Raw genomic sequence first — 14233 nt, 5'->3', positions numbered from 1 at the left:
ATTCATGTCATCTTCCTTCTAATCTCTCGCAGCTGTTTCTAATAAGCCCTCCTCCTGGGGTGGGGGGGGGAATTGCTTCAAAAGACTCCGTAATAGAATTTCCAGCATGTCAAAATGTTTAGCACCACAAAACCAAAAAACCAAAGGAATCTCATTCTAGAAGACTGAGACTTGTATTTACAAATCTTCTTGAGCTACTCAAAAGGAAGTCAAAGTATAACACCAACACACAATTCTACACTTATCACAAAATTCATTTTTTTCATAAAAATCAAAATTGAGGGCACCTGAGTGGCTCAGTCAGTTGAGCATCTGCCTCAGCTTGGGTCATGATCCCAGGGTCCTGGGATGGAGTCTGGCATTGGGCTCCCTGTTCTGTGGGGAATCTGCTTCTCCCTCTGCCCCTCCCACTGCCCATGATCTCTCTCAATCTCTCTCACAAAAATTAATCAAAAGATCTCACAAAAATAAATGAGTAGATATAAATAATAGATAATAAATAATAATAAATAAAAATAATAGATAAACAGATCTCACAAAAAATAAATAAGTAAAATCTTTGAAAAAAATCAAAATTGATTAAAGACTTCACATGTGCCAAGAATTGAACTGAAACTTTTCATTTATCTCATCTTCAAGAACAACTATAAAATAGATACAATTATTAATATGATCATCACAATTTTACAGATTAGAAAACAGTTTGAAATGTACACTAACTTTTCGGAGAGCATATGGATAGTAATAGGTGGAAGCCAGATTTGAATCAAGCCTTATCTGACTCCCAAGTTTATACATCTCTACATTATAAGCCAATGCTAGCCAAGGCAAATCACTTGCTCACCCATTCCACTCACAAAACTCCCTTTCAATCTATTTTATTGCTTGTTTTGTTGTTGTTGTTATTGTTGTTTTTAAGTTCCATGCCCAGCATGGGGCTTGAACTCACAACCCTGGGATCAAGCCAGATAGTTAAAAGACTGGACCACCCACGTGCCCCATATTCTCTTAAGTCTTCCTAAAACCCCAGGTAGGCATGAAAAACATGCTTTGAGCCACCACTCTGCTGACACTTTATTTCCTGAGAGTCTCTTGTGCCTGCTGCCCCTCCTGCAGACAATAAATAATTGAGACAATAAATAAATGAGGGAGGAAATCTAGGAATTGGAATGTATCACAGAGACCAATTGGATAAGAGACTGAGGAGTAACTGCCTCACTTGTCTAGATTCTGTGCTTGGAGGCCCAGGATTGTTGTCCTACAAGGTCTGCCACTATCTGACTCTATCTGATTAATATTCAACTTCATCAAGGTAAAGTGATCCACTGGGGAGAGACTGACAAGGTCTGGGCATCATTAAGTAGTTTTTAAATTGGAAACAATAAAATGATTTGTTATTGATGGAAGATTGTAGCATTGAGACATTTTGAAACTTGTGAGGCTTAAACAATTCTGATACTTAAGGTTTATGGTCTTCAGTTTCAGGAATCGTTTTTCTAGTAAAGAAATGATAATACCAACTCCATAATACTGGCTGTAACAATAGGAGGGTAATGAGATCTTAAGGAATGGTGAGATTCTACCCCAGTTTACAAGTATGTTACACTGGACAGAGTGTGGTTCATGCCAGAAGACCTGGGATTTGGTTCCAGTCTACATGATTTGCATAAAGTACTGAAATCCCTTGAGTTAAATTCCCTAATTAGTATAATCAAGGGAAAAAGAAAAAGTCCACAGCTTTTGTTAAGTAAGACACCAATTTGGAAATATTCTGTAAGCTATAAAGTGTTAAATGATAACTGACACTGTTCTGTTTAAATAGAAAATATGAGTTAGCATGTATTTAGTATAATCTTTTAGAAAGCTTTTAGGACTTACCAAAAAGTCTTATTACCAGTAGGTTTAGAAATTTGATGATCTTAACAGGAATCTATTTTCATGTCTCTTTCAAATTTGAGTTTTTCAGATAAAAGATTTCTATTTTATCCTTTCTAAGAGCATGATCAGAATAAACAATGAGATCTTTAAAGAATGTTCTGTAAATCTATAACAAAATCACACTCCTGTATCACTGTGGAATGCCTGATTACTGGATATAACCACAGTATTGGTCTAGTGAGTATTCTTGTTTAATAATTAAGATAATCACTAATTTCTGTTCAGCTGTTCCTCTGCTACTTCATAAGGCATGCACTATTGGTCTTTCAGTATTTCGCTCTGATTGACTGTGGACTCTAAATCATTATTTGTTGGTTATAGACCTTTACAATGCCCAGTGGCATTTGCTACTGATGACAGCAATAACAGATGATGTTGAGCCAAAGCTATTGGGAGTGAAATGCAAAAAATAAAATGATAATAAATAACTGTCACTCCACGACTAAACAGAGCCTGAAATTAGTTCTATGGCATGTTCCATATAGCAGAGTCTGCATAAGCCAAGAACCAAAAAGGCATTTAGCAGAAAACAAAAAGAAACCCAAACACATGTCTTGTTCAGAGATCAGAAATTCCTCATTGAGCATGGTATGAGTATTCAAAAAATTCTCAACAGGTTCCATTTCAAAATCTTATGGTATCTTCTCAACCTGATGGTATCTGGGAAATGTGTCAAAGGACAGACAAAGCCCAATGGATGGAAACTTCGGGAATGCTGGATAGAACACAGAGATAAAGTCTCAAATGGATATGAGACTGAACATAGAAAGGTAAGCATAGAGGTACAATGATAAAGAATATGGGGTCTGTTAGGGGTGCCAGATGCCTGAGAGAAATCATAAAACCTGTCAACATGAATGTTTTGCTCAGGTGGTTTGGGCAGGGGACAGTCTGAGCTATCCTGCCATGAGCACAGATTTTGTAGGAATAAACTCACAAATCAGGTTTTCAATAAGAGGTTGTTATTTGAGTTAAATTGTCCATGCTATATAATAATTACTCTTTAAATTTTAAAAGAAAATTTGTATCCTTCCTCCAGTTCTCAGACCACTACAGCATCCTTTCATTCCACTGATGGTGAATCAAGTCTATTGTGGTGGTGGTGGCTTGTTTGCTTGTTAGTAAAAGATTCATTCCACTAATTCTATATTTTGAGTGAGTTGACATGTGGTAATCACCCAGGTTCTTTGTCTGAAAACATAACCCACTTACTAGACAAGTTATATAAATCTGCGCCTCAGTGATCTTATTAGTAAAACCAGGATAATGTATCAGTATATCAAAGTGAACGTGATAATTAAGTAGTTTATGTACTGTGACTATCTTTTCTTGTTTTTTCTCAAAAGCAGAGCCTAAGAATGGAAAGTAGCTGATTCTGGGATGAAATCTTGGGGAACAGAACTAGGAGCCTGGGAAGACTGCATCAGGAAAGAAAAAAACAAAAACAAAAACAAACAAACAAACAAAAAAGGAGAACAAATCCAAAGGTATATTATCAAACTGTTCACTGTGGTGGGAGGTGTGCCTTGATCCCCCTGGGAATCCTTTGGAGACCTTTGCAAAATGCAGAATGGTCCATCCAGGGAAAATAAGAATATTCATCAAGGTTGCTCTGTGGAGTGTTAATGCTTCACATAGATTGTGTATGTATTAGAATATCTGATCAGCTTCCTGAGGGATTTTACACAGCAATTTCAGAGAAGCCTCAAGGCAGGAAGTGAAGAAAATCTAAACTACTTGGAATTTATGCAGGGAGATTTACTAGAGCACAGAGTGGCCAGGTTGAATATAACGTTGCTCCCAGTAGATTTGATGGTTAGGGATCTATCTTGCCAAGAGACTGTAGTGAGGTTATTGCCCAGGGGCATTCCAGATGAACTGGCCTGTCAGGGAACCGTGCACAGTGGAACACAAATCCAGAATACAGAGCAGCTCCAGGGTGATTTCTACATGGTTAGAAACAGCAGCTTCTATGTAAGATTCTTAAGATCCAGGATTATCGAGATCATCAACTTCTTAACCTACAATAGGTTGCTGTCTAGCTAGTTGGCCTGTAACCTCAGCCAAGAACAAAAACACAATCAAAATAGTAGTAATAAGAAGCTTATTTTCTTAGCATATGAATTTTAAGGTTTATAAAATACTTTCATTTGCATTATCTTAAAGTTATCAATAATGCTTGAGAAGGTATGATAATATTTTTCTCATTTTCTTTTTTTCTAAGATTTTATTTATTTATTTGACAGACTGAGATCACAAGTAGGTAGAGAGGCAGGTTGGGGGGTGGGAAGCAGGCTCCCTGCTGGGCAGAGAGCCTGATGCGGGGCTCAATCCCAGGACCTTGAGATCATGACCTGAGCCGAAGGCAGAAGCTTAACCCACTGAGCCACCCAGGTACCCCTATTTTTCTCATTTTCAATGAAGAAATTTGAAGTTTCTAAGACTTAAGATCTTAACCAAGGCTTTATTGTCTACATGTGATGATCCAGAATGAGAACTATGGTATGTTTATCCTAATCTCAGTATCCTACTAAGGTTACCTTTATTTTAACAAAATTTGCCCTTATCAATTACCTTTTAAGTCCAGATAGCTACCCTCCACCTCCAGTGGAGCAAACTATGTTATTAGCAAAATTTATTTCCAATTCCATTGCCATTTGGAAAAAATTTCCTTCTTAACAAAGATGCCTACTAAATTAGAAGGAAACCTCTTTCAGATGCCTGGGGCCCCCAGACAGTTCCCAACATGAAATGGCTTTTGGAGGGCTGGGAATTAACCCAATAACCAACACGGAATGTAAGCTCAAGAAAACCACCTTTTCTAATAAAACACAGGAGTTGTGACTAACATATATCAGTTCTAAGTTATCTGAATATAACTATAATATATATATAATATATAATTATAATTATATATTATATAATTATATAATATAATTAATTATATATAATTATATAATATATAATTATATATATTTTATATATATATAATATAACGTGGAACTTTCTTAAATTTATCTTTTCCTATCTATCTCCAAATGCAATGTCACTGAATTTAAATAATTAATAGTAGTAATAAGTGATAATTATATTATCCCTATGACAACTACAAAGAATAACTCATGATTATTGGGAACTTACTATGAGCTAAGCAGTGTGTTAAGTGCTCTACTAATTAACTGAGTTATCCCCACAATAGTTCACATATAGAGAAAACTCGCAGTACCGTCACTTTACAAATCAGGGAACCAAGTCAGAGAAAGGCTGAATGAGTTTTCCAGCTGACACAGAAAAGAAATGGCTAATTCAAATGTGTTCTAGTCTTAGCCACTATGCTATATCGCCTGGCTTTCAGACCCAAGTTCTGCAGTTGGTCTGCAGTTGCATACTATCATTGGCTAGCAAACCAAACTTTCACAGATTCCCAAGCACTGGGTATAAGTAAAGTGAAATACAATGCCACAGAATAATTCAGAAGTCGATTATCATCGTTGGAGGCATTTGTGTGAGTGTGTGTGTGTGTCTGTGTTGAGGGTATTGCAGAAAGGAAGAAAAGTATAGGGGTAGTTTGTCAGAAATATATTTTTTCTAGAATTTGAAATCTAAAATACTTTAACTTCTTGGTTTCTCTTTTCTACTTTAAACAAATGTGTACACATTTCAATTCCATATTCCCATCACTGGTATAGAGATTAGAAGTGGTATGGAGTAATTTACTACCTGACCAGAAATGGTCTCACTGTGAGTTTTCAATGTCAAGGAAGTAATTCCCCTCTTGCTACAGCCCATGCATTCTGGGGTTCTTCCTCATGGGCTTTGCGAAACTGGCTCCAGATCCTGGAGTCCCTCCTATGAAAGACTGCCTGATTGACAAGAGGGCACAGCCTACAGCTCTCCTCCCAGGGAGCTGACTTACCCTGTCAGTTTTCCCTTCGGTCTGAACGCTGGTGTGACTGCGCACCTCATGCTCCTCTTCCAAGTCAGAAACATCTTCCAGTTCCTCTGGGGTCTATAAAAAGAAAGCAAAGCATTGCTGGTGAGAATGCAAAATGGAAAACAGTCTGGCAGTACCTCAGAAAGAAAGCACAGAGCTACCAATATGACCCAGAAGTTCTACTCCTAGGTATGTACCCAAGAGAAATGAAAATATGTGTCCACACAAAAACTTGTAAAAAGAAATGTTCATAGCCTTGCCAATCATTATAGCCAAAAAGTGGAAACAGCTGAGACATACATCTACTGAGGAATAAGCAAAATTATATAGAATAGACTATTATTTGGCTAGAAAAAGCAACGGAGTAATGATACATGCTGCGACATAGGTGAACCTTGAAGATGTTATGGTAAGTGAAAAGTCAGTCACACAAGTCCACATGTTGTGTGACTCTATTTGTACGAAATGTCTACAATAGGCAAGTTTGTAGAGACAGAAATTTGACCAGGGGTTCCTAAAGGAGGGGAAGGAGGCAGGGGGCAATGATGGCTTATGGGCATGCAGTTTCTCTTTGGGATGCTCACAGTGTCCTGGAATTAGATAGTGGTAATGACCGCATGATCATGTGTGTATACTAAAATAACTCAGTTTTACACTTTAAAATGGTGATTGTTAGGTATATGAATTATATCCCAATAAATTCTGAAAGAAAAAGAAAGCAAAATAAGCAGGAGGAAGTTATTCTCTGGGTGAAGAGCGATTTGGCTAACCATGATGTAGTCATCACATAACAAGGTGTTCGCATGTGATAAATGGATGGTATAATTCTAATTAAAACTATATGACATGGAAATGGCACCAAAATTACTAAGCATTTAAATTTTCTAGGAAATTAATGAGTAAATATTTTAACTTCAGTGTCTAAATAGCTAATCTACTTCCATTTCCTTTTTTTTCAATTTCAGCTTAAACATCTTGTATCTGGGTGGTGTCAGGCTCCAGAAGACCTGGCCAAACCTTCCTTCCCTGACCCCTCCACTTCCACTGTGCTGATGGTGATCAGACTGGATTGCAAACTGCTGCTGAATCAGGCAGCCAGTTGTTGTTTACCCTGTGATGTAAGGACTCGGTCTCCTGGGCTTACTGTCATATCACTACAATGAAGTCTATCCATGCTTTTGAATGGCTGAAGCAAAATTATCAGCGATAGCTGAAAAGAACATTGGATATGAGCAAAACAAAATACATCAAAGGCAACAGCAAACACTCATTCTCATCGTATCTCTACTGTGCTTCCATTTTCCATATTTCAAACTAATTTTTTTGTCTTATGTTGTAATATCCAATCTTAATCTTCACTGAATCTTAAGTATCTAATCTAATCTCACTTAATCTCTTCTCCTTAATCTCACTGGGGCAATAATTTAAAGATATCTGTCATTATTGCAAATCCAAGTAAAAGTACTTAACAAGAATAAATTTGATACTTGTTTTTTTTTTTTTTTAAGATTTTATTTATTTATTTGACAGACAGAGATTACAAGTAGGCAGAGAGGCAGGCAGAGAGAGAGGAGGAAGCAGGCTCCCTGCTGTGCAGAGAGCCCGATTCGGAGCTCGATCCCAGGACCCTGGGATCATGACCCGAGCCGAAGGCAGAGGCTTTAACCCACTAGCCACCCAGGCACCCCTGATACTTGTTTTCATTTAAATGAGGTATGATGCATGTAATACGGAGTCTTAGTAAGCTACCAGATGTGAAGTGGGAGATCTCTTCTCTACACCTGGTGTTAAAGACTAGTCAGGGGCAGGGGATGCCTCCTCAGTCTGGCCCTGGTTTCCCTTAAACCTTGCTTTTGCACACAGGTCCTTTGTTTATTTTCAGGGCTGTGGAGAGTTTACCTTCCCTTGGGACCACTCCAGAGATGGGAACTTGCCATAATTAGCTCACATTGTGGAGCGAACTACCTATTTCCTACTACTAATGGCCTTTGATTTGTTCCCATCTCACGATTCTTTAACCTGCATTTTCTTTGCTTTCTAAGACTTGCACTGAGCATCACCAACCCTCTCCATTTATTTCAACTGACTCCTATTGGATATTAATAGCCCCCTTCTTGCCAAGGTATCTGTTGTGCTTGAGTAACTGTTGTGTATCTTGATCTCTGCATGCAGCTTCTCCTTGCAGGAACTGTGTGCAGTTATGCTCACCAGGCAATTTATTCTTTTCTCTTAGGTATTAATACCATAAGTTTACCACTGTGGAATTTCTACACAATCATGTGTTTTATTATTAGCTGTTTTTGTATATTCTTCCCACCTTATTTGAGAAAGAATCTTTGCAATTTCCTTCCTGGATACATCATCAGCCCCTGAAACATCTGAATAAATTCAGTTGATCAGATTTCTTAGGTCCTGTTGTTTTGCAACTGATGGCTGCCTGGTGCCACTACTGTGATCTGTTCCTTATAAATGTCTGCCGTTAATTTCTTGGATTATACTCTCCCATGAAGTGACATATAACTTCATCATTGATTCCAACATTTTATTCAACTCAAAATAAAGTGATTTAACAGAAACTAAGAACAACTGCTGCTGTCAGAAGTCACAAGTACCATTTTTGTTGGTGATACCACAGGAAGAGATAAGCCTACAATTTACACCCACATATTTCTGTGTTGGGTTTTTTTTTTTTTCTTTAACATAGGACTGACCTCTTCTTTTCAGGAACAAAATCAGTGGGGGAGTGTTCAAAACATTTGCTGGCAGCATTTTGTATTCTGTCAGGCAAGCAGTTAGCTAGTATGGCAAAAATTAAAAGTTGAATGTACAATGTTATTGGTTAAGTGGAAACTAAGACAAAAAGAGGAGCACTCTAATCATTTTTGAGGTGATACATTAAACCTGCAGGGCTGAAGACAAATAATAATAGAGCAAACATTGTAAAAGGGAGGAGGAAGCTGGGGCTACCCTATATTACACACTCTTAAAGACAGCTTGCTTCTATGCATCTGGTAACTTTGGAAGGTGCAAGCATCTGGAAGATGTGTGTGTGTGTGCGTGTTTAATCAATTTTTATTCTAGGGAAGGGGAGGCCAACTACCTTAGGATGGTGTCATGCAGTAGAATGACCCAATAATGTTGAGTAATACAGACCTAAATTTGAATTCTGGCTCTCCAATTAGTGATTGTGGGGCTTTATTTTGTGTGCCATTTGAAATGCTGGTTTCCTCAGAACAAAATTTTAGATAATAATACCTAACCCTGAAGTTTGTTGCTAGGCTCAGTTGTACTAAGATGCATTAAGTAGGGATTGCTTAGCCCATAGATAGCTGGAACTCAGGAAAATTTTGGTTCTTTCTATTGCTTTTTCACCTCTTCTTCCACTCTTCTATCCCTCATCCTATCAAAACCCTTTATATTTTTGGATAAAACATTTGTAGAAATTTGGATACTTTCATTTTACTCCGAATTTGTTATTCTGGTTTGATCTGATGCTTACTAGCTGATTCTAGTTACATTCACCCCATTCTGGGTATCTGATGTCCTATGCTACACAGGGTTTAATATAATGCCACACATACTGCTTTCTCCTAAAGTCCAAGTAAAGATATTTTTTAATCAAATTTTATTCATTATAAGAGTAAAATTATCCCTTAAACTGGGCCCAGCAAAAATTCACTCTCACATAGATTCTTAGTGATGATGGAAATGACTACCCTCTCCAAGATGGGCTGTCTCTAAACCAAACCAAGATTCCCCCCCACCCCCGGAAAGAGGGTTAATAAAGTCAGTCATTACTCATTTATTTCTTGTATCAGAATTCAGAGACACTATTTCATGCCTTTCTCTTTAATTCTTATTTGTTGTGAAGCCTTCCTTAGGCAGTTCAGAGTGATTTGAAATTAGCTTCGTTCCCTCACCTGGTAAAATGGCAAACATATTACCTAATTCTTAGGGTTATTATGAGGATAAAATAAGATGATGAACTGGAACATTATTCAGTGAATAGAAAGTGCTGAAGTTTAATACTGTTTATGATTATTAAAAATTATTATTATTAATTTTATTATAAGGCCCCACTTTATTTTTGCGAGAGAGACCAGAAAAGGTACAGAACTTGGAACTACTCAGGCTGAGGTTTTCATATAGAAACTGGAGCCACAATAAACTATAGTGGCACATTAAACTTCAGGGTCACCATAAATCGGTGGTTTTAATGCATATATATACTTACTGAGATAGAAATGACTGCATTTATATATATCTTTTTTCCCCCAAGGCACTTAATGCTCTCTACAGACTTTATCTCCCTAATTCTTTCAGCATTCCTAGTCAGACAGTAGGCTGTTTACTTAAAAATTCACTGGCACAGACTTTATAAATATTTAATATTAAAATGTATAAAAAAGAATGTTGTAGTCACTTAATAGAAAAATGAAGTAAAGGAAAAGAGAAAATTAAGAAGGGAAATAAGAAAAAAAAGAAAAAAGAAAAAAGGTAGTCTAGGAACAGGAGTCATACTTGACATTTTCCTGTCAAATTAAGATTGAATTCTAAATCCTACATATGACTTAGTCGTAAATCATATTTCTCTGAGTATCCATCCCTAGCTCACTACAATCAAGTAACTGCCCCAGAGGTGTCGGGAACAGTCTTGACCCTCTGGGAAGCTATTAGGAAGGGGGGCTATGGGGCGTCTTCTTCTGAACCAGGCAGTGGGAATAGCATGCTGGGTCAGGTCCTCCTAGCTAAGCTGATAGCACACGACAATTTTGGAATGTCAAAATGGAAAGTCTATAATTCAAATGCATTTTTATAAGAGGTCTAGATATATTAATACTATATTATTAATTATATACTATTATTATTACTATATTGTTAATACTAATAATTTCAAATTCTAGAAAACTAAGAATTGCCTTTTTTTGCTGGAAACACACACAGGCACCTTTTCTATTCCTCAAACATGGCCCACTCATCAGCCCATTCCTCATCAGGCTCTTGGGCTCTTTGTATACACTGCTCTCTTGCCTGGTGAGTTCCTTGAGCTCTTACATGGCTGGATCCTCACCATGGGAGCCCAGTTGGCCTATCTGCAGCCCTATCCAGCCATCCCCTCCGTCTACCTAAAAATAATCCCTTCCCTTACTTCATTTATTTATTACATCACCCTATATTTCTTAAATTAGCTCTCGAAAGCTGATCATAACCCTGATCATAACCTGAAATTATATTTTTTCTTTTTTTTGAGAGAGAATATGTTTTAGTCTTATCCCATTAGAACATAACTTCCATGAGGATAAGGATATTGTCTGTCTTTTTTATCTTTTGTCTGTCTTTTTTATCATTCTGAGCACCTTGAAACAAAATATACTATGCTTTCAGTGAAAAGATCCTAACTGAATAAGGAATAAATGATTTAATGACACATAAGCTTTGGTATCAATGTCAGAAGAATGTCATGGAACATTATTAAGCTATAGATTAATGTTTAGTTCTTTCCAACTTCTGCCTTCAGTAAGTGTTGATTTAATGATGCCTTGCTTAAGGGAAGGTTTGAAGCAAAGATTCCTCGATTGCATTTTTAAAAAATAAAGATTATGGAAGTTAGAAATAATAGATTTTGTGCAGAGAGAGATCCTGCATAAGCTCAAGATTCTCAGATTTGGAAGTCTAGAAAGATGTCTGAGTATCCCTTTGAAAGTTCAGGATGGACATAAAAGAATCAGAGAAAACATCATCTTCTAAACTCAGACCTGAGTTTCACGTCTTCCCATAAAGTATTTTGGAAACAGCAAATAGTAAACCTGAAGGAGCTACATGTGCTAGGACAATGGGTATCTGAGTGGTAAACACTTTGGGAGAATGATAAGTAATTGATGGGTCATTCTGATGTCTTGATATAGTCTAAGTGTCTTGAAAAGAGTCTCCAAACTTGGCACGAGGGACACTTTGCTCTAAATAATTCTGGTTGCAAGAAACCATCTTGCATATTGTGGGATGTTTAGCACTATCCCTAGTCTCTATCCACTACATGCAGTAGGAACCTCCCAAGTTGTGACAATCAAAAGTATCTCCAGACATTTCCAAATGCCCCCTCTCCCCATGGGGAGGGGTATTATCCCTGTTTGAGAACTACTGATCTAGAACTTTGTTTCACCTGGTACAACACAAGTGATAGAGGTAAAGAGAAGTTTGTCTTCTCTTTAAATGACTATGTTTAAATTCCCCGTGAACAAAAGTAAAACCAGGTTAACTTAGGGGGAAAAAAAAAAGTCATTTTTTTTCTTCTACATCTGAGTTTGTAGACTGAAATTCATACCCCCGCATAGCACCATTATGGTTACCAGACAGAAGAGGGCACTGTTTGTTCATTTTAGTCCTAAACAAATACCTGCAAGACTATCTCAGAAGATTTATGAAAATAAAATCACAAACTTGGTCGCCGCTGTACTGTCAGCATTTAATGAGCTGTTTCATTCTGTGGTACTTCTTTCAACTTTTATTAATAATGAAGAAATGATTACCTAAAGATATGCACTGATAATCCAAGTTTGAGCACTAATAAAGAGGTTAAAAAAATCAAATTAAGTCATCTCAACTAACATATTTGAGTGTCTATTTTTTATGCATAGAAACAAGCTATTATTCTAGATTCTAGGGATCTTGAGACAAATAAAACATAATCCTTCTCCTCAAGAGAAAGAAAGGGTAAGGATATTAAATGGAAATAAAAGATATTCCCTAGAGTTATGGTTTGAGACTGAGAATGAATGATGAAACAGAGAAATTTCCTTAGAAATGTCAGGCAGAAGAGGGGAAGGAGTATAAAGTATCTCGGATTAACCTGGGGAGACACTTCTTGTATTATCAGGAAGTTGGTGGTGGTGTGCTATTGTGGTAGATTAATGAATTTGAAGTTAGGATACCTGGGTCTTCATTCTAACTTTGTCACCAATTAGTTGTATGTTGTTAGAAAAATGTCATAATTTTTCTAGGCTTCAATTTTTTCATCTTCAAAATTGGGAAGGGAAGTTAGCAAAACTTGATATTATCTGTAAGTCCCTCAAATTTTAAGATTTTATGAGTTCATGCTTAAACTGAAAGAATAATATTAATGTGGAAGAAATGATTCCTCAGTACTAGGAAATCCCAATACTAGAAGAGATCTGGTAAATCCATTGATTTCAGTTGAAACAAATTCACTCCCGTTCATCATATCGATTAGAGATATAGTTCATGCCCTGAACACAGGTATCTTCACGCTCAGATAAGGAATGAGAAGGTAGCTAGTATTATTATGTTTTATAACTCTAGTCCTAACACAATGCTGGCAAAAAGTAGATTACAATAAATATGGTTTTTAATGAATTCATACAAGGAAGAAAATAGAGAAGGAAATAAAGAATAATGTGAATAAAGACATATATCTCTATTTGCCACATTAGATCATTGGTGGGTTTTCTTATAATCTTAAAAAAAACAATTCAAAACTGCAAGTGTGTACCATTACCATCCCTCTATGTTCCAAAAGCCATTTCCTCTTTCCCAAGATGCTAAGAATATAACACCATATAAATTATTCTATATGGTGAAACGAAAAATCCTGGGTGAGTATTATATACCTTAAAGGCTACAACAGTTGAAATATAGTTTGACACAGCTAAGTTGCTGAATATATATAAAAAATATATACACTAAAGTAAGAGGAAAGAATACATCTACAGGGCACCTGGGTGGCTCAGTGGGTTAAGCTGCTGCCTTCGGCTCAGGTCATGGTCTCAGGGTCCGGGGATCGAGTCCCGCATTGGGCTTTCTGCTCAGCGGGGAGCCTGCTTCCCTCTCTCTCTCTCTGCCTGCCTCTCTGCCTACCTGTGATCTCTGTCTGTCAAATAAATAAATAAAATCTTAAAAAAAAAAAAAAGAATACATCTACAATGTATAAGAGCATATAATTAAACATGTAGTCAAATAACACAACTTGGGCAGATAAATCCTGAACATACAGAATACTGCTGACAGAAGAGACACAATCTCAGTTGTTCATATATTTTCTATGAAATAAGTCTCTTTATTAGTTTGCTACCTAAAAACCTATCCAGGCCAGCAATCAAATAGTGGATCATACAAAGGGCCTTATAGTTGAACCTGGATTATGATGATTATCATAAGGGGTGATCATTACAAATCACTTAAGTTTATATAGGGCCTTTTTAAGGACTCGAGTAATGATAGAATCACACAACGTCAAGCATATTTTAGCCTTAATCTTTCTTTCTATCAGGAAGCTTGTGGCAATCGTGCCTCTGTTCCAAAGACACCAATGAGGCTAATAACTGTAGAAAAGCACACAGCCAATCA

General features: G+C 36.9%; 1 protein-coding gene across 1 annotated transcript in view; it reads right to left on the bottom strand.

Annotated features, from left to right (window-relative positions):
* CTNNA3 (catenin alpha 3) overlaps nucleotides 1-14233 on the bottom strand; it is a 1754201-nt gene that overhangs the window by 169010 nt on the left and 1570958 nt on the right. The window contains exon 14 of the mRNA XM_080823473.1: nucleotides 5855-5947. Coding sequence (XP_080679599.1) covers nucleotides 5855-5947 — 93 coding nt within the window. The remainder of the gene's footprint in view (nucleotides 1-5854; nucleotides 5948-14233) is intronic.

Source organism: Martes martes (assembly GCF_963455335.1).
Source record: "Martes martes genome assembly, chromosome: 14".
In the NCBI taxonomy this organism is placed as follows: Eukaryota; Metazoa; Chordata; class Mammalia; order Carnivora; family Mustelidae; genus Martes; species Martes martes.
This window is presented reverse-complemented; position numbering and strand designations above follow the sequence as displayed.